The sequence below is a fragment of the Sinohyriopsis cumingii genome, chromosome 1 (assembly GCF_028554795.1).
Source record: "Sinohyriopsis cumingii isolate HCF-2022 chromosome 1, ASM2855479v2, whole genome shotgun sequence".
In the NCBI taxonomy this organism is placed as follows: Eukaryota; Metazoa; Mollusca; class Bivalvia; order Unionida; family Unionidae; genus Sinohyriopsis; species Sinohyriopsis cumingii.
The window spans coordinates 77,674,883-77,695,461 of NC_142961.1; the positions used below are offsets into that span (position 1 = coordinate 77,674,883).

Consider the following 20,579-nt stretch of genomic DNA (forward strand, 5'->3'; position numbering starts at 1 on the left):
GATGACTGTGCATATTCCCACACTGACAAAGAATAAAACAAAATTTGTTGTTGTGATAGGCTTTGTGAATCAGGCAGTGAAATTCAAAATGAGATTTGTAATGTGGGTAATAAAATACAAATAGTATGATGTTCTTATTTGCATTTTTTTCACAAAAATGTAGACCCATTAAATTCATGCCTGGTAATGATTAACCTTTGTGATTTTTTTTTTTAAGATTCTACTGTTATGACTCCGTGGTCATAAACATAAAGATGTAAACAAAACAAGTTTTTTTAAAAAACTTAAGAATTTAAGCATCAAGTCATAAATTAAATGTGAGAGGAATTTGCAGTATTATGATGAGAATCCATAATAATCCTGTCAAATTCTATAAGTCCTAAATGAATGTGTGTGTGTGTGATTTGGATTTTTAACACAGCTTTAACAATTTTTCAGTCATATTGTGACGATGTCTGCAGTGTGGCAGTTGCCTAGCACTGAGGCTTCATGTTGCATGATGTCTCACCCAGTCACATTATCCTGACACCAGGCTGACCAGTCCTAACACTAACCTCTTAATGCTGAGTAACAAGCGAGGCAGCTGTTAGTACCATTTTTGTAAGTCTTTATTATGACTCTGCTGGGGATCGAACCCACAAACTCCCACATCCGAGGCAGACACTAACCACTAGGCCAGCGGAGCGGTCCTAAATGAATGAGAAGTTCTGTATATATTTAAAAACCGGAAATGTACTGGTCCACCAAGAATCCCGAGTCATGATGGCATCATCCAGAACCCCTTTCAGTAATTTACAACAGTTCCAGAATAATATTATAGCCCATATAATGAGCATTTTCTATTTCCACTGAACAGTCCAAACATTGTTTTTCCTCTCAAATAATATTTAGGTGCAACATAAAACATGTCTGCAGATTTAAACAACATAAGAAATGAGGACTCCAAAATGAATGAATCTGTTTGTTGGTTCTTTCCCAACATACACCTTCTACTGCCTCTAAATTTCACAATACGTGTATACCCCACGTGATGGACCTTGCTACTCATTTTGACTCAAATTTGCCTATTTATGTGACCCAGCTTAACCAATAGAAAGTTGCTGAATTCTTCTAGAAATGATGGAACCCCACCAACAGATGAAAAATTAATCCACAGTAGCCTATAGGTCTTAATATTAAGACTATTGTCAATAATTATCAACATGTATGTAAACATCTATTTATAGATCCTGTCACTTTCGCTCTTAACAGATTCAGGTCACTTAGGCAAAATTTAACTAAAGATATTCTTTACAATTTACCATGAACAACAAATTACAAAAATTAAATAAAATTATGTACAAGGAGTTGAAAAAATAAAGATACACAGAACATTACTGTAACTAAATTTATTTACTGATTGATCTAGTGATAGAAGATATATTTTTTTTTAAAAAGCAACAAAAGTTTTGATGTTATTTCTCAAAATGAATTTCATTTAATTTTGAACAATAAAACAAAAAGCAGTGATATGATTCACAATTTGTTTAATAGTGGTACACATGTGAAGTGTCCGGAAATCATTTGGAATAAGTTTTTTTAATGATCTCTTCAATACAGTTTATCCTGTCAGAAATTAAAGATAATTTATGAAGAAAAACAAACTACACCATTATAATGAGATATTTATTCACAGTAAATTTCAACACGATAATAAAACGAGTATTCACCAATGTACAACTCACCACCATACTTGCACCTCTCTCCATAGATTCCTGTCCTTTTATTAAATTTTCTTTAATAGGTCCCTCAGTAACTTGCACCTTATAGTACAGCGATGTTTTTTTCACCCTGTTGCATATAAGTTATTGAGGGAGCAGTGTGCTTCATTCAGCTTATAATATCTGCTGGACAAGTTGTTAGAAAAAACACATGGAAGCTCTAACAACATTTGAAAGCTAACAAAAAAAACCCCAACAACAATGTATGTAAAAAGTGTAAATTCTAATGTCTGACTAGAAATTTTAGGCATTCTGATAAGCAAAATAGCATCAAAAGGTCTATGTTAGAAAACTAATGATTCCTAGCACCATTTGAGGGCAAATTTAAATGCTTTACTAAACTGATGTGCATACTGATTCTACAGACCTAAATACACTGTAACATGCATACAACTGGACATGGTTAATATTATTGTATATTGCTACAACAGGCAAAAGCAATGACTCTGATTTCTGTCATTCGAGCATGTACTCAATGTAAATATCACACAGTATAAAATACAAGCAAAATAACATTTTAAAAAATCATAAGTAAAATACCTTTTCTTCAAAGGAAAATAAAAACAAAAGTTTTTTTAAAACTGTCAAATAAACCTATCAATAAATGAACACATTGTTTCATATTATGGCCAACAGCTGATGGCAGAAAGGCAATTAGCAAGTGCCTCTCAAAGGAAGTATGCTCTACCAGCCACAAGAAAGTAAATTAAAAACTCCAGGAATTCAAGATACTGTACCCCATTTCTTCCTTTCAACTGCTGAGAGTTCCAAACATCTCCAATATTATTCAGCAGTAACAATATTTTCAAATTAGCTGATGTGCTGGACTTTTCATTTACGATAAACTAGACATTGTAAGAAATCTTTCAGGGAAAACCCCATGTTGACATGACCATCCAATCAGGGAGTAGTAGTAATAGAAAGGTTTTCCACATTTTGGTGAAAACCCCATATCAACAGGACTTTTAGATCGGGAGGAGTGGTCATATTGGACATTGTATTAGTGCCATGTTCAATTAGGACCAAAAAGACAACACAAGTCTTCTGGTGAAAACCCCAAGTCAGTATGACCTTCTGCTCATGAAAAGTAGCAATAACAAGACTTTAAGGATGCTTGCCAAGCAAAATCAATTTGAAATATGGCTCAGTTAATCAGCTGCAAGATGACTTCATTAGTAAGTGCAGATCTCAATGTCAAACTTTCTGAGATCTTGATGATCTAAGGCCATATTCCAAGTCCAATCAAAACTAGATCAGTAATATGGCCTACAGAGTGCTAATAAACAATTGTAGATAAGGAATAATGGGCACAGGGACATACAATAATCTCAGTAGACCTTTTGGACAGGTGAACCAAAGACATAAAATTAGTTAAAAGGCCAGATGAAAACAACAGATTTCAAGATCATACAAGTAATTGCACTTTCACGAGTTCACTATCATTTTTTTAGTATACTGTAAAACTACTTTATGAGTTCACTATCACTTTTTTCGTATACTGTAAAAATTCTATCATAAAAGTATGAGATTTAAAAAAAAAAATTTTAAATTCTGTTCACACTCTGTATCAATTCAAAATGCTATAATATGGAGAGAAAAAACAATTGAAAAGTTGTTTACTTCTAACATAGCTATCAATGGAAACATTAACTTGTCAACAGGAAACTAAATAATCACAAAGAACCAACAACTTCTTAATCAAGGCTGATATTGAAGATGCAAAAGTGTCAACATGTATTTCTGAAAAAGCAGTAATACCAAAAACTTAAGATAAACCAGACATTTTGCATCTATAACAACATAAAGCTGCTGCTGTACATCAAAAACCTGGATCTTGCAAGTAATGTTTACTGAAAATTTTAATATTTTTGCTAAACTCATAAACTGGAAACTACATAAACTTAACATCAAGATTAAAAACATGTAAACTTCATGATTACAACAGTACAGAAATTACAGAGGAAGTTACTAAAACTTCTTTTCTACCCTGGAGATGAAACAACATCTAGTTTACAAGTGTTCTACAAAACAGTCTCTCCTGCATTCCTGCAATGATATAACCCCATCTTTTTATCTGACTTGCACAAAACTTTGATGTTGATGCCTCCAAAAACAGTAATACCTTCACATCACAATACATGAGAAAAGTTTAGACATCTGATTGTCAAATAGATGTTAGAATCAATATTATAATCTTGGGTCCCTGTCTTCTAGATAAACTACAACTATATGTATCAAATGCAAATAAACCTGAAAACTGCATGGTAAGATGACATATTTATAGATCTTTTCCCACTTGCATAATTAAATTTAGACTATGTTGTTGTTGTAGAGTTTAATGCCATTTTTCAGCACACAATAGGCTATACACGGCGGCCAGTATTAATGGTAGAGGAAGAACCCGGGAAATCAGAAAGAACCACCGACCCTCGAGAAGCTACTGGCAAGCTTTCTCACAGACTCACATTGGCATAATCCGAGACTCGAACCTATGCAGACAGAGGTGAAATGGCAGTGATCCGTAACGGAGACCACTTTAGACCACTCGGGGGCCCCCAATTTAGACTATACACTAAATAATAAAATAACATTTCATCAGCAGTGATGGATTGTACTTTGCCAAGAACTCCCTACACAATATTTTATCCATAAATGATTTTACTAATTATTATTAATATTGGAAACATAACATTACAAGAATTTTAATCCAAATAATCGAACAAGCTCTTTCTCAAGATTTAGTTTAAGACCACTGACAGCCAATAAAACTTTAGTTTTGTGAATTCCCAATTCCTGTTTCCATGTGATTTATTTATAAAATTCAGCAACATGTTTCAGTAGTTAAGAACAAAAATTCTGTATATTAAGAAAATTTATGATAGAAAATGGAAAATAATATGCAATTGATCATTAATAAGCAGAAATTTCAGCCTGGTCTAGCAACATAAATGTTTCATGAGCAATATAGCATGGAATTTTCTTAAAGTGCCGTTTTCTAAACACAGTGTTCACATACAGGTAGTCTTTATTAAGCATTTTATTATATGTTGATATTTTTACACAGAAAGTTTGGGCATGAAAAAAAAGATTGAAGTTTTTGGGACAGAGTAGTTAATTTAGTGGCTTGACACTAATCTTATGTAAATAAAATGCACATTACAAAATTGAACATGTAAACTTGTGGAACTACAGTGTAAACATGTCCGTACTTTACAATGCAATAAATCATGTAAGTATAAAGAATAATTTCTGAATGGAAACCTGCACAAGTACACATTTATGACAAGTACACTTTAAAAACATGAAATATGAAAATTATGATAATGTTTTGGAGTATTCTGTACTTGGGGGGAAAAAAGGTAATTAGTCACTCTCGCATCCCTATTGGGTGAATTACCCCTGCCCCCCGAGATATTAGTGTTCTCAATTTAGTTGAGTTGTTTTTTATCCTTATCTAAATGTGCTTCACATTTTCTCAGCATTTTCAATATTACATACCAGCAATGCTAGTTTTATTATCAAATAAAATCATAGGCAAAAATGGAACCACTATGCTAACATAATATCCATTACAATGTTTCCAAAAAATTTCCTTTGCTGGCAGGGGCCCTCAAGTGGTCAAGTGGTCTAAAGCAGTCAATGTTCCATATCGCTGCCATCTCACCTGTCTGCATGGGTTCAAGTCTTTGGCTCGGCTAATGTGGGTATATGAGAAAGCTTGCTAGTGATCCTGACAATGTAATATTGGCCCATTTTCTAATAAAATACTGTTTGCAATTTTTTCTTTTTGCAATTTAAATTTTTTAATGTTTTTAAATGATAAGGTGATAAGGGCTGTTCTAGTAAAACATATACCCCCCGGGGGGAAGGCACTTTCAAATTCAACCAACCCACAACAGAAGCAATTTAAAAAAATTATGATCCACCGTCAGATATGTTTTAATCGAAAAACAATGCCCCATACAGAAGCATATTGTTTAAAAACAATTTCTGGCTATGGGTTAGTGGGCAGTAGAAGCGATTTTAATATTGGGTTGGGGACAGAAGCGATTTAAATGACAGCTAGCTGGAGGTAATCTACTGAATTCTTATAGAGCATATAATCTACTGCATATTTTATTTGTATTCATTCATTATAATCAATCTTTTGTCCTTTTGTTTGTCAGCCATGTATGTCTCTGATACTGTGAAATTGCATATTTTCATGGTTGCTTACTATTAGTATATGTCATTGATCAGTCCCTTAAAACCCACTAATTTAACATCCATGAATAGATTTTATAATAGGGATTTCTATTCCAATACAGAAATCATGAATTTGTATCCATACTAAACTGTGTGTTTACTAAAGTAATCACTATACTGTGTTTTGCTGTTTTTCTTTGTTCTCATGCATGCTGCTTTTGATTAGAATAGTTAAATCTTTAAAAGTGTGGTCAGATGCTTTGATTCTTTGTTTTTTTTCTTCTTTCAATAAATGTTTTGGTAAACTTATAATACATGATTTGTCAGAAGAAAAAAATCCATTAATGTCTGTGGAAGTGATGTTGCATTATTTCTGCCTACTTTTACATTATATCATTTCTTGTAAGAACATATATTTCAGTTACCGATGTCTTATTTTTAAGCTTGTTGCTAGACTAATATAAAGTTTAAAAAAAACAAAAGAAATAGAGCATGTCAATCATTTTTATATCATTAATTTGATTTTAAAAAATGGATGAAAGTCAATGAATCATTTTTCCCAGAGTACTCGTAAAATCAATGTCACTGCAGTTAACTGTATTATCAACAGCATTATCATCACTGATGGCCTAGCAGTAACATTCTGCACATTCAATCCAGTTGTCATAGGTTCTATCTCCCACTTCTAGTCTTTCATATGAGACTTATACCTATGGCCTGAAGGGCATTCATGGCAGAGTGGTATAAGATGCTTGTCTTGTGATACAGATCTGAGGGGCTTCCATGTCTGAGTGGTACAAGATGCTTGTCATGTGATTACTTGCCTCCAATGTGTAAATGAGAATGTTGTCAGTTACTTGTGGAAGATCAGTGGTTCTACATAAGTGGTGTTTGGTGTCTCAAAAGTACTTGGATTTTCTTCAGCAGTAAAATTGGCTGCCATATATAGATTCTCTTTATCTGAAAATGGTGTAAAGACCATTATGATCTAAAGAAACCCGAGATCTCACATCTAAATGACTTCGGCTGTTGGAGATAAACATCAAATCAACATAGGTTCCATGTGCCCAAGTATACTAAGGTGCTTGCTTTTACATCACTTGCACATCTCACAGAGTGAGTTTTTGTCACAGATCAACCAATTTAGGTTGGTGGTGTTTCGGGGTTCTTCCTCCACCAAATATATTGTTAAAACCTCCCCAAAAAACAAACCAAACCAAACTAAATCAACCAACTAATCAACTGTGGCAACAGCAGCAAAGGTACTAGTCCATCATTTTTGCCACAGCTGTATGAGTTTATAAATTTTGACTCTAGTAATTTTTGTAGACCTTTGAATATTGTCAATTATGCCTTTCTGACAGTTACCAAAAAGTTGTCATCAGTTTGTACAAATGGATTTTTCATGCTAAGCATATTAGATGGACAAGTCTTAAGCAATCCTGCATCACATGCTGCCAAAAAGTTTATATTTTAGCTCACTTAAAGTTTCTCTAACAATGTCCATTGTTCCAACTAGAACTGTTATAACTTATTCAAGCTATATTCACCAATATCTGGAGATATGCACCTGTAATAAATATTTGTAACAAAGTATGAGAATGCATCAATGTTTTTCAATGATGCATTTGAATTGAGCAACAACCAGAATCAACAAAACAAAATATAAAATTATTCACATCTCTCAGGCAAAAGTACAGTGTATATTGGTACAGTCGAACCCACTTATCTCGACCTCGGTTAACTCGCCAACCCTATTAAGTCGACGTTTTTGAAGTGGAACCGCCAAATTCTCTCTTTGTCTTAGCATTTTCTCATCGGTTATGTCGATTCTTTTATGTCGCCGAACCCTAATATCTTGAGCACAAAAGAGGGCCAAATTTGCCACATAACGTCGGTTATCTCGATCCCCATGACCAATTGCCGGCTTTTGAAAATGTTAGTTATCGATGCCACTTCACCATCTCACTACTGTATTTTCGCGTATATAAGACACGTCTTATACAAAGTTTTACATACCCCTCACCCAGGGTGCGTCTTATATTAGTGGGCGTCTTATCTAAGTATTTTTTAACACAAACGAACGGTACAGTGTGTGATATTGAAGGACGATTATTGCGGTCGATATTCACGTTTCATGATTTTCATTCCTAGTTGTAAAAACAATTGGGTAAGTGTTCAGTAATTACCACATGTACCAATCCAATGCAGGGCCTGGGATCGTCCTGGGCTTCGCCAATGTCGCAAATTGCGATTTTTTTCCCTTATTGGCGACAAAAATGTGCCATCTGGCGATTTTTTTGGTGACAGTGCCGTGAAGCCGCAGAAGAACTCGCGGAAGTGGCGGAAAAATCAAGCCTTACAGATGCTATCTTGGAAGAGGAGGCACAGGAGTTAGCCATCACTGTCCAGGAATTTCGAGATTACATAGAAATCGACAAAGACGTCGTTGCTGATGGCGTGATCACCGATGAAGACATTGTATCAAATGTGCAGTCAGCACATCTACATGCGGCAATGACAAAGAAGATGAAGAAGATGCAGACGAAGATTTGGAACCAATTCCCTCAGCTGGTGAGGTGGTAGAAATGCTACAGAAAATTCGACGGTATGGTTCTTTTGTAGGAGATGAAACAGTTTTAGACAGCATAAATAATATTGAAGCATTTGTTTTCAAGCAGACTGTTAAAGGCAAAAAGCAACAAAGCATTTTAGACTTTGTAAAGAAACCATAGTAACCGCGTGTACGATACTTTTCAGAGCTGTGTCAGAGTGAAATGACTCACGAATTTAATTTTGACACTGGTTAGCTCTTTGTAAAAACGAACTACACCCAGCACGTTTTTTGTGATTTTGTGAGCGATCTTTGTGTTTGCAATGTTGGAGAATATAATAAAGGTTTGTATCGAGAATCGACGGTGGTTTGTATTGTATGCTGGTAAATCTCTGCTGTTAGTTGGTGCACATATGCCTTTTGTTGTTAGCAAACGTATGTACATTTTTATAGCATGCCGATCGCTTCATCAAACAAATCACGGCAACGCTGTTGTGTAAAAAACCTTCAAAAACACGTGCATGTACATTCTCATTTATTAACGCACATCATGTACATAAAGAAATTTCAAGCACATGTTAATATATTGCTGCCATATTGGTTTTCATTTATCTCGATCATCGGTTATCTCAACGCTTTTTGGCAAACCCCTAGGCTGGCGACATAACCGGGTTCAACTGTAATTATAATCTGCCAAATTTGCCAAGAACTCTTATAATGGGGACATGTACATGGGTGGGTGGGCTTTCAGCCACTAAATTCTGTCATTGTAAATATCAGCACAGATAATTGATCAACACATTTTCCAACTAAGCAGGTGGCTGAAACAGGATTGGCAGTCTTTGAATTTTGCTGCCCACTTATTACATGTGTATGGAGGACTTTCGCCTAAGTGATTTTTTGCATCCCCACCAAAAGATAATTGGCATGCAAATACAGGTGATTAAGCATTTCCGAGACCTCTGAGTTTTCACTAACATGAACTCTGCCAAAGATTCACTTCTTTGAATCGGGGCCCTGAGTGGCCGAGTGGTCTAAAGCGCTCTCCGTTACGGATCACTGCCATCTCACCTCTGTCTGCGTGGGTTCGAGTCTCGGATTCGGCTAATGTGGGTATGTGAGAAAGCTTGCCAGTAGCTTCTCGTGGGTCGGTGGTTCTTTCCGGGGTTTTCCCGGGTTCTTCCTCCATCATTAATACTGGCCGCCATGTATAGCCTATCGTGTGCTGATAAATGGTGTTAAACCCTACAACAACAACAACTTCCTTGAATCAGTGCTTTGCTGCCTCTTATGCCAGATTTTTTCTCTTCCATAATGCTGTATTAGGGTTTTAAGTCCAACATTCCCAAAGTCTACTTGTTCAGACATGGATGTCTTGAATAAATATAACCGACATGTACGTCAGACTCGCATTTAACATCAATTTTGGGCTCAAAATCACACACTGGTATTTCCAGTGACATTTTCCCAATGTCCAACAGACCGATATACATGAAATTCATTGTCATCATAGCTATTACCAGCCAGTATTTGCCGACTGAAAACGTTGTCTGAAGATCCCTGTTGTGATTCAGCCATCTTGGTTTCCTGTGTGGCTCTTATTCGAAACAAGCATTTGTAAAACAGCACGATGAAAATAACGTTAAAACTACCATAAAATGCTTGTTCCAGGGCTCAATGAACCAATTAAATTTAGTTTAACAGCCATTTATGTCAAACCGAAGTATCCAACTATCTGGATGTCACATCAAGTGCTGCGAGACCGCTACTGGCAGTGCAAATTATGTCGCAAAATGCACCTTTAAATTTTTAAGTTGAATAAAAAATTTATATCTGTGACGTTGATGTAATTTGTGGAACGCGTATCACTGCTTTTAAAAGTATGAGAAATCGTACAAATTACGTGAACTCACGTGTACTGGCATCATTTGCTGACCCAATGTTTTATTCACATTAGACCAATCCATTGTTTTCACATGACGTCACAAAATGGTTGTACATCCATATCTGCCATTTGGATTTTCTAGCCATACAAACGGGCACCTAACAACATTGTTCACCCCACATAATTATGAAGACATGTCTCATGTTGTACACAAGGATATAAAATCACAATCTGTTGTGCATATCGACTGCATGAGACAAATGCATGCCTTTTCTCCTTTTTTCTTCAAGTAAAACACTGAAATTTCAACCATCTTTGTTATTCTTTCATAAGCAAAATAGAGGCATCAATAAATAGACACATAAGCAAATGGATACATAAACGAATAGAAATATGTAATGATTTTAAATTTACATAGGTTGAAATCAGTCATTTGACTATAGCTCAAGTTAAAAAGCCAATTGTTAATATATATTTTCATATTTTTAAAAGGTATTTCAAGAATAATCGGTTTTGACATTCGGTACAAAGTCATGCTCCGCCGGGAAAATGTTTTGTTTTTAATACAATGAAAACGAAATTTCTATGAACGGTTATCACTTACATTCAATATCATCCTACGCCCATAATCTCCACCAAAAATACAATATTTGACACTACTTATTAAAACTGGTTTGTCGGCTGTCTTTAGCAAATGCACAAAAAAGTTCTGGCATAATACACATAACTGTTATTGACTCCCGAAGATCATTGTCCGGAAATACTCTTTCAAGGTGATAAGCTTAGGGTTAAAACACAGAATATTTTTTAAAAAGACAATATTCTCTGTTTGTCTAAAAAATAACTGCATTTATATTTAAAAGCAATATGCTCGATTACGGTTAAACTTCACTCTTCTGTCTTTTGATATAAGCCAGATAACTTAGTTTTATTTTTATTTTCGTGCTATAGGGGCACATAATTTCAAGTATAATCTATGTATCATTTCAATTAAGTAAATATCCTAATCGACAGTTAAATCAGATTATTATCTTGAATATACATGATGACTCATGTTGATAAAGGTTTGTTAGAAACTCAAAATGGCGGCATTATATTGTGGGTATTTGCGTACACAATTGTGACGTCTGTGAAAACAACCCATAGGAGGGGGTTAGATGCAATTTTAAATATATATATATATATTTTTTTCTTCTGACAACCCCACCAGCGATTTCTCATTTTGTCAACACAACCCACAACAGGAATGATATTTCTAACCAACCTTCCACTGTCAGAATCAAAACAGTTTGAAACACAACCTCCTACATAAGTTTTCTTGAAGTGCCATTGGAGGAGTGGGATATATGTTTAACTGGAACAGCCCTAAGGGTATAGTTCTCATTAAGTTTCATGACTTCCATTATAAAAGTATTTAAACACTATGCAAACCCCACCCCTGAGTTAAATATGGAGCTTAATAAAAAATGTAAAACTAATGTACATGCACAAACTTGGCCCTTTTGGTCCATCCTAAGGGGATAGGTGCTATGATACCCACTCAAACTGTGGCCAAGGACCTAGAAGAAAAAAATGGTGGAGATTCACTGATGCCATACATGTGTACATGCTTTTTTCTGTGGAGATTCTGACTGAAACTAGTAAAATAGCACTCTTTGCTTTGTAAAGTTGAGCTAAAAAAATAAATTCTAAACTGTTCACTTTAATGCCACCTCTCAGTCTATAAGCAGAATCCAATGAAAATTCTATATCTCAAAACTGTATTCAAATATCAACAAATTCATTGCAGAAAGGAACAACTTCCTATGTACTTTGCATATTTACAGTTGTAACAAATATCAATCAATACTCGAGTCCTTAAAAAAATAAATATGTAAAAAATATTACAAGTCAGATCTTGAAAATGAGAGCAACAAATGACTCCTTGCATAAAAAGGAAATATATGATGTAATGTTTTGAAGATCATGCTAGAAAGGACACTCTTGTTTGATATCTCTTTCCTCTGTTGTAAAGGAAACTTTTGCCAGGATGACTGGACTCAATATGTTCTGGATGAACAAGTCGTCTTTTTGCTCTGAATCGTCTAATGGATGATACTGCTTCACCAAAGCCGATCATCATTACCAGTCCAATGCCTGTAACAATAAAAGCAGCTCTGTAAAAAAGTGTTATCTGAAATATTATTTTACCAGCAGAAAATTTACTGATGTGTGCTACATATGACTTTAATATGTTAAAAACCCCTTTAGCCAAAATCATCATTATGATTGCTGCTGCCTGTTACATGTTTAGGCTAGAATAAACAGTAATACAGAAAGTGAAAACAACAAGCTTCTTAAAATTTAACAAATAATTTATTTTCCTGGAAAATTCTGTAAAAATGAAAAAAGGAGAAGAACTTACGGTTTCAAGAATCAAATCCAAAAATAATCTAAGAATAATCCATGAATTAAATTGTAGAAGTCCTAGTAATAAATATTCTAATAATTTCAAGTCTGAATCCTGATGGAAAATCCAAGATGGATGACGATGACGTATACTGTAGTCAGTACTGTGCTTATCTACAGTTCCTTGTAGAAATACAAATAATGGCACTCTGGTGTTGGAAATCCAAATTAAATTTGTAAGCAATATCTTTCCAAAATTTCTGTGTGAGCACTCCTCAAAATATTTCTAGAGAAAAAAGAATCCTTATGAAATCCAACTGATCTGAAGAAAATTAGAACTCAAAATCTGGCTACAACAAATTAACTTGACATCAGTCTGAAAAACCCCAAAACTGAGAAATCTCCCTCTATACATCTCTACTATAACTAACAAATGCATAGTAATGGAAAAACCAGAATTGCAAAATCAAAGGGGGGGGGGGGTCGTCGTCACGTGATCGTGTTTATGTCATGTACACCAAAAATTACCCTGAAGAAAACCAATCATTTTCTCTAAGAAATAAAAAAAGTTGTTTACATCTTAAACCCAAAGCCCCATCATGACCCTGACAACAACCAATCAATTTAAAATCAAACAGAACTTTGTTTACTAATTTTGAATCAATGTCAGCATCCATGCCAACACCTGGTGTTTATGAAAAGAATGATTCAGGTCAACCAATTTTCTGGAAAAATATCATCTCCAGTGAATAAATTTAGATTATAATAGCATATAATAGAATAAAAAATTTAAAACTGACAAACAATTAAGTAAAATAAATGAATTAAATCAGATATACATAACACTGCCACCATGTGATGGTATCTATGCTTATCTAGCTGTGCACAGAAGACAGAAATATATAAATGGCAAGTTCAATAGCTCATAGCCCATTCCTTGGCTAACAAGGACACAAACTCCACACATGTCTATCGTGAAGCACAATGCAGATCTTATTTTAAAAAAGTGCAGCAGAACACTTGTATTGCAACAAGCAGAAAAACCCCCAAATACTTTGCAAGCTGAAACAAAAAATCAATAAACCTTATATTACAATGCTCCTTTATGCACAAGTCAACAACAGTGATAAATCAAGTTTTGGAGCAAAAATGTTTCTTTCATAACACATTACCAGATCATAATACAAGTGAAGTACATCAAATACCTTGCAAAAATCTTAACAAATCAGTTGAAATATCACCTCATAAATATGCACAGGTCTTGCTCATGATACATCTTGTCCACCATGTGTGGTTAACTGCTCATTTAAGCTCATGTGTCATACAAGTGATGGACTCCCAAATGTGACCAGCAGGTTAGGGTCAAGGCTGTGTTATGATCAGTGAATGGCAAAACCAAGTCAAACATCTTGGTCATCACATCTTTTGTTTGCTGTGCATGAATGCTTTACAAACATCTTATTACCCATGTCAAACCTCTACTTATATTTGGATGATAGTATGGCAGGGGTGGGCAAAATATGGTCTGTGGGTCAGATTTGGCTCATCTAACATTTCTATCCGGTCTGTCGGGGAACACATTTGGAATGCCTCCTGTATGATGAACATGCAGCTGAGATAAGATAATAAGCATGAAATTGGCAAGGAGACATTACGAACATCACTTTGTGTGAATCTGAAAAAGGTGATGAGGTGTTAAGAGTTCTAGGTTTTACAACAAAAATGAGTCCTCCTACTGTGACATCAGTCACAGATAAATTCTCAATTTAAAGAATAAAAAGGTAAATGACTAATAATTATTCATGACTGCTGAATATTAAGTAACTTGTATAAGGTACAATCATTTTGTATTGATTCTTCACCTCTTGCATTGATATGTGTATAGATATAGCAAATGTATTGATGCATTGATATATCAAACTGTTTCACCCCAAACAGATATGTTGGCTAAATCAATTAATGATTTATAGCATAATTAAATGCACATAATTACTGCACAAATTGTATAAAGAAACAATACCCTGATATAAAGGAGAATACTTGTTCACAATCTAGTGTACATCAAGTGATTTCAAATTTGTGACAACACTTACCAATACACACCCACCATGACCAATTGTTTGGAAACTCTAACATAACTGAAATAAGAAAATTTGCATATAAATTATAAAGCTAAAGCTTGGATCAATAATTGTGAGATTGTTTAACATAATTCTTCCATGTTGGGGGGGGGGCATGCGAACTAATAATGTATGTGTGTGCATGTGCTTGTCTGTGTGATTTGGATTTTTAAAAGGTTTTTCAGTCATATCACTACGATGTCTAGCACTGGGGCATCATGCCAGACATATAGCATCATGTCCCACCCAGTCACATCCTGACACCAGACCGACCAGTCCTAGCACTAAAAACTCTTAATGCTGAGTGCCAAGTGAGGCAGCTGCTAGTACCATGTTTTATAAGTCTTTCTATTACTCAGTTGGGGGGCTGAACCCGTGACCCCCCATATCTGAGGTGGACACTCTAACCACTTAGGTCACCGAAGCAACACTAATATTAATTATGTAATACTTACCCACAACTGATCTCAAGGAAATGATCTCAGTTTGACTACTTAGTCAAACCAACATACAAAACATACAGAACATGCACATGACATCAAAGCAGGGAGTGTCGTGGGAATCACTACAATAAGAGCTGGTAAGTATAACATAATAAAAATCAGTTTATTCCCCTGCACCATCATTTTAATAGCATTAATATAGTACCCACTACTACTGCATTACCAAATTTACAAGCTAAGAGGAAAGCTGATGGCTTCATGTAGTAATTCAAGTAGGCCCAAGATGCCAATGCCCTAATTTCATACACTATAATTCTGATGAAAAAAAGATCTCTCTGGGTGAGGGACTGGTAAACATGGGCAAAAACAACTTAAAAATGGTGGCCACAGATTCATCAGAGGAAGCAAATAAGAAAACCATTAACCCAAATGGTCACATCAGACTATCTTGATTATCCCCAGAAGAGATATGAGACTGGGAATCTCAGTAGAAATGGGCTACTGAAGGTTCCTAATTGTTAGCGAGAAATCTGGACTGGCAAAGAACAGAAACCAAATCACAGTTACTGCTTAACTGACAAGGCACTGATTTCGTTCTACCTTGCTGATGTTAAGGAGAACAGGAAAACCTGTCTTTAAGCTCAATATATCTAATGAAATCAGAAAGCTAGGGATCAATACATTAACTACTGAATCAACTGCAGAAGATTTTCCACCACGCAATGTGATCTTCATAAGTGAATTAGCTAGAGCCTGGGCAAACTTGTTTGAAAACTGGTCTTGGCAGATCCATTGTTCCAGATAAGTATGAAGATAGAAAATCTGATGATTCTTTTTATGAGGGATAACCTGGTGTGATAACAGGTCCCTCATTTGGGGTAATCTCCTTCAGCTTGTCTATCAAGAAGTCTGGCAATAGATCAGCACCCATCCTGAATCTCAGGTGTCAGAAAAGAGTGGGTTTTGGGCCTGTGAAACAGGATTCTGGTTGGGAACCAGTCAAAATGAAGCCAATTGGGGTCAAAAGTTGGTTCTTGTACAGTTTCCTAGAAGCTGGAACTGGAGATGGTTCAAATGAAGTCTCATTAGGCTAACTATATCGGATTCCTTAGCTGTGTTTCGAGTTCTGGGGAACTAACAGTTAAGGCAAGTTGACAAAGAAGTCTTGGTCACAAAACCTGCTATGAGGACAGAATCTGAATGGTTCTGTCTGGTGGATTGTGAACCTCCCCTGACTGGTGAGGAAATTGATCCCTACAGAAACAAAGTTCTGAGAAGGGATGAGATCCAACTTATCTAGGTTCAGGATTAGACCCAGCTGAGTCACCATAAATCATGAGAAGGAAAAGTCCTTCAGGAGAGTACCTTGCAAGATGCTGTGCATTAACCAGTCATCAAATACTAGTGACTGGGGACCGCTAAAGAACTCAAGTGAGTCGCTATCACCCCAAAACCTTGGTAGAGGCTCTGTGAGGTGAAGGTCAGGCTTAACAGAAGGGCCCAAAACTGAAATACCTCCTGGTCTAGACACAAACCTATGTTTCTTCTGCGAGGCATAAAGATGGGGATGTGAAGGTATGCATGTTACAAATCTATGAAGACTGCCCGGTTGAAAGATCCTATGGCATTTCTTACCAAGCAGCACTCTTAATTCTGGCATGTTCTTCCCACAAAAAATTTAAGGTACAAAGGTTGATAATGAGTCAGAAAATTTTGTGCCTTTTTTCAACGCAAAAATGATCTGACAAAAGAACTGGGAGTTTGGTAATATTCTGTCCTCTTGACTAATCACTTCTGTGGAAGTGTACATACATCTTCCCTTAAAAAAAATCAGTGACATGTCTGTCACAGGGGAGGATGTTGCCAAAAACAAAGCCCTATATGCATCTATTTTAGTGGTAATGACCCACAACTGTCTGTGACTTCTGAACAAGCTTCTGAAAAAAGTGCATGCTAAGTACCTACATATACTGGGATGCTCGAAGAGGAAGACAAAGCAGGAAAAATTATGACTACCCCTAGGGCCAGCTTCCTCCCTCCTTATGGATGAGAAGTACAAAGAATTTGTCCTTTGGCCTCTATGACTGCCTCATCAGGCAGAGAATGTGCAGCAGGGAGTTTTGAACACAGGCAGTTTAGCCCGGTTTAAAATAACTTTGGAACAGAGTCCATCCGTTCATCTGAATGGCATATTTCTTAGTTCTGATGGGGCCAGAGTTGTGGCCAAGGACTGGTCTTGTTTGTCTGTCAAATCTTGCAATGCTACGGAGGGGATAATACCTCCAAAGTGTGTCTTCACATCAAGTGGCTCCTACTACTGTCCAGCAGGACTTTACAGGTCTCCAAGGTGAAATTTCTGTGTAGGTGGAGAAGCTTTATGCAGAGTGCCATCGACATTGACAGAGCAATCTTTCTTCCTTCCACAGTAAGCATGGCAACTTTCTGCCAAGTCCCACAATTAATGTCTCCTAGACAACAAGACATCGGTAAGTGCACATTAAGTACATGCTAGACAGGTGGGGTGAGAGTCCTGGGGATCTTTCTTGTGCCCACACTTACCTACATCTTGCAACATAATAATGTGCTGAAATAGAAAATTGACAATACAGTATAATCATCAACAAAAATTGTGTTGGTGATACTTACCTCGCACCAGTACTAACGAGTGGCAAAAATTATCAGAAGCAGTCTTTCACTAAGCAAGGAGCAAAACCACTGAATTTAGCAAAAAAGGAATATAAAAACACAATTAACGCAAGTGCTGGAGAGAATAAGACAAAAGTAACACAAAAAAGGATATATCTGACTCAATAATTTAGCTAAAGACAGCAGCGAAAGTAAAATTCATTGAGCATCCTATTCACTCAATTGTCCATGGATAACAGATATTATGTAAACTGGCTATTAATGAGATCATGATTTTTCAATCCTGGGTCTCCAATTACATATTGCTGGAGGGAATATTTAGCTTGAACCAGAAAAGGAAAGCAATGCAATAGTAGCTGGTAATGTATTAATGCTATTAAACATTTGGTTTCCATTCATGATTTGTACAGTAGCATTGAGTTTCGTTTGAGGACTTTTGAAAGACATATAAAATGTTTCAATGAGTAGTTTTTCTTAAGGAAAATGAATTTACTACATTGTTTTTTTGTTTACCACTGCATAAATAGACAATTCTGTCTACCAATGAAATTGATCATCTTATGCTTAATTGGCAATGCCTGCGGCTTGGGATATGCTTGAGGCGGTCAGTGTAAAGTCAACCGTAAAGATATTTTATCTTTATTTTCTGGGCACCTAGCATGAAACTTTCTTCTACCAAAGATAACAAATATGAGTCAACTGTACAGCCTAAAACTTACCTAGGGAAGTCAATGTTATGTGGATTATAAACAAGGTTAGTGAATAATCCCACACCCATTGGTCAATGAGGAGTCCAAACACAAGGCCTGAGAGACCAAATGTACATAGCTGGGAGATTAAGTGTACTGGAATAAGAAAAAACAGAGTTTCAAAAAACAATGAGGCAAAGTAAAGAAACAGAAGATAGACAAAATCAAATTTATACTAAAGGTAATACCCAGATTCATCAGTGAGGAATTCATTCTATAACTATATCCACAACCAAAACTACAGTATCTACCAATTTGTGACAAGCATACATTTTTGGATTTAGCAAAGAAATTTAATTTATGAAAACAATTTTCAAGGGAAAGACCATGATACATAAATATCTACATATACTGTATTGTAAAATTACAATGTAGAGACAAACAGTCATATATATATATATACATATATATATATATATATATATATATATATATATATATATATATATATATATATATATATATATATATAAATCAACAACAAAAAAACCTGTATGATGCTTTGCTTCAGTGCATGTCCCTCAATTACTATATTTGTGCTAGCTATGGCTGAAAGCAATAAAAACACTAGATTGTGATTAATATTCATTTCAAAACTTTATATCTAGTAATCATTTATCATTTGTGGTAGTCTGCTGAGTTGCAATGAAAAGTCTTTGACAGTCGCTGTTGTAATGGGTCTCTTTGAGGTTAAGTACTCCTACAGTGATGATTAATTTTTTCCCCAGGTTGAAATAATGACAAAATTTATGCATATACACTATTTATCATTTAATCAATGAATTATTAATCTGAACAGATGATTTATAACTAAATGGGAATTATTATAATAAATGTTGGTAGATATTTAGTGATTAGATATGTGGTTACTGACTGGGGATCTCTACAGTTTCCAAGTGTTCTCCAGGTGAAGCATATCCACAGGGACCATCCTTGGACAAGACCAGAGAGTGTAACCCAAAATGCCAATGCATATGTTGTAGTCAGATTTCAACCTACAATATCTGAAATATTCAGATTTGTTTTTACTACCATTCAAAACACTGGTCCCATCCCATCCTATGAGTCATGACTACAATTCTGAAACAAATATGCACATCTAAAGACCAAATCTAATCATATTTCTAAATTGAAAGACCATGCCTTTATCTGTGTAGGAGATACACAACATTTATAATAAAGCACAGATAGACAGGAAGACATAATACCCACCTTTTTCAATGATGCATGGGCATAAAGTCATCATTATTTTTTCAGAACTTAAACATTACGATTTTCAATGTTCTCAGTAATCATTAAAAGATTTCAAACATGAAATGCAAAACACAAAACAAATTTACATAGATTTATATTTTAACACGATACAACTAACAACTAAACAAATTAATTTATCAGCAATACTTTCATTTTAATTTTCAATATTAAGTATACTTTTATAACAATAAACAACAGAAACTCTAATTAAAACATTATTTTCCACAGACGTGTAGCTATGATATTTTGCGCCCGGGGACGAACTATAAAATTGGCGCCCCAGCCCCCTCCCCGTTTAATCACATTTTTGAATATTACCCTTGTTTACTTATTATAATGTAACGTTGTAAGCCTCATTTTGGCACCCCTGTACCTTGGCGCCCAGGGACATATGTACCCCCCTGACCCCCACCAGCTACGCCTCTGATTTTCCATCCATAATATCAAGATGATGTTCCAACTGTCTTTAAATTTTTTACAATTAAATTATGGTTCTCCAAGTATATTTACCCCATCACATAATAACATTATGGATATAAGCCTGTCACCTCCTGAATCCAGCCCACAAAAAAGACAAAAATTCATCATTTCTGTA

At 35.4% G+C, this 20,579-nt stretch overlaps 1 protein-coding gene across 3 annotated transcripts in view; it reads right to left on the bottom strand.

Moving 5' to 3' along the window:
* Window positions 1–1,651: 1,651 nt before the first annotated feature.
* The window catches only part of LOC149807169 (putative transmembrane protein 244), a 30,641-nt gene continuing 11,713 nt past the window's right edge, over window positions 1,652–20,579 (bottom strand). For all 3 annotated transcript variants that reach the window (XM_089963024.1, XM_089963033.1, XM_089963015.1), the window contains exons 3-5: window positions 18,701–18,826; window positions 14,866–14,910; window positions 1,652–12,520 (exon numbers count right to left, since the gene is read on the bottom strand). In XM_089963024.1, the coding sequence (XP_089819150.1) occupies window positions 12,348–12,520; window positions 14,866–14,910; window positions 18,701–18,826 (344 nt within the window). In that variant the 3' untranslated portion in view covers window positions 1,652–12,347. The remainder of the gene's footprint in view (window positions 12,521–14,865; window positions 14,911–18,700; window positions 18,827–20,579) is intronic.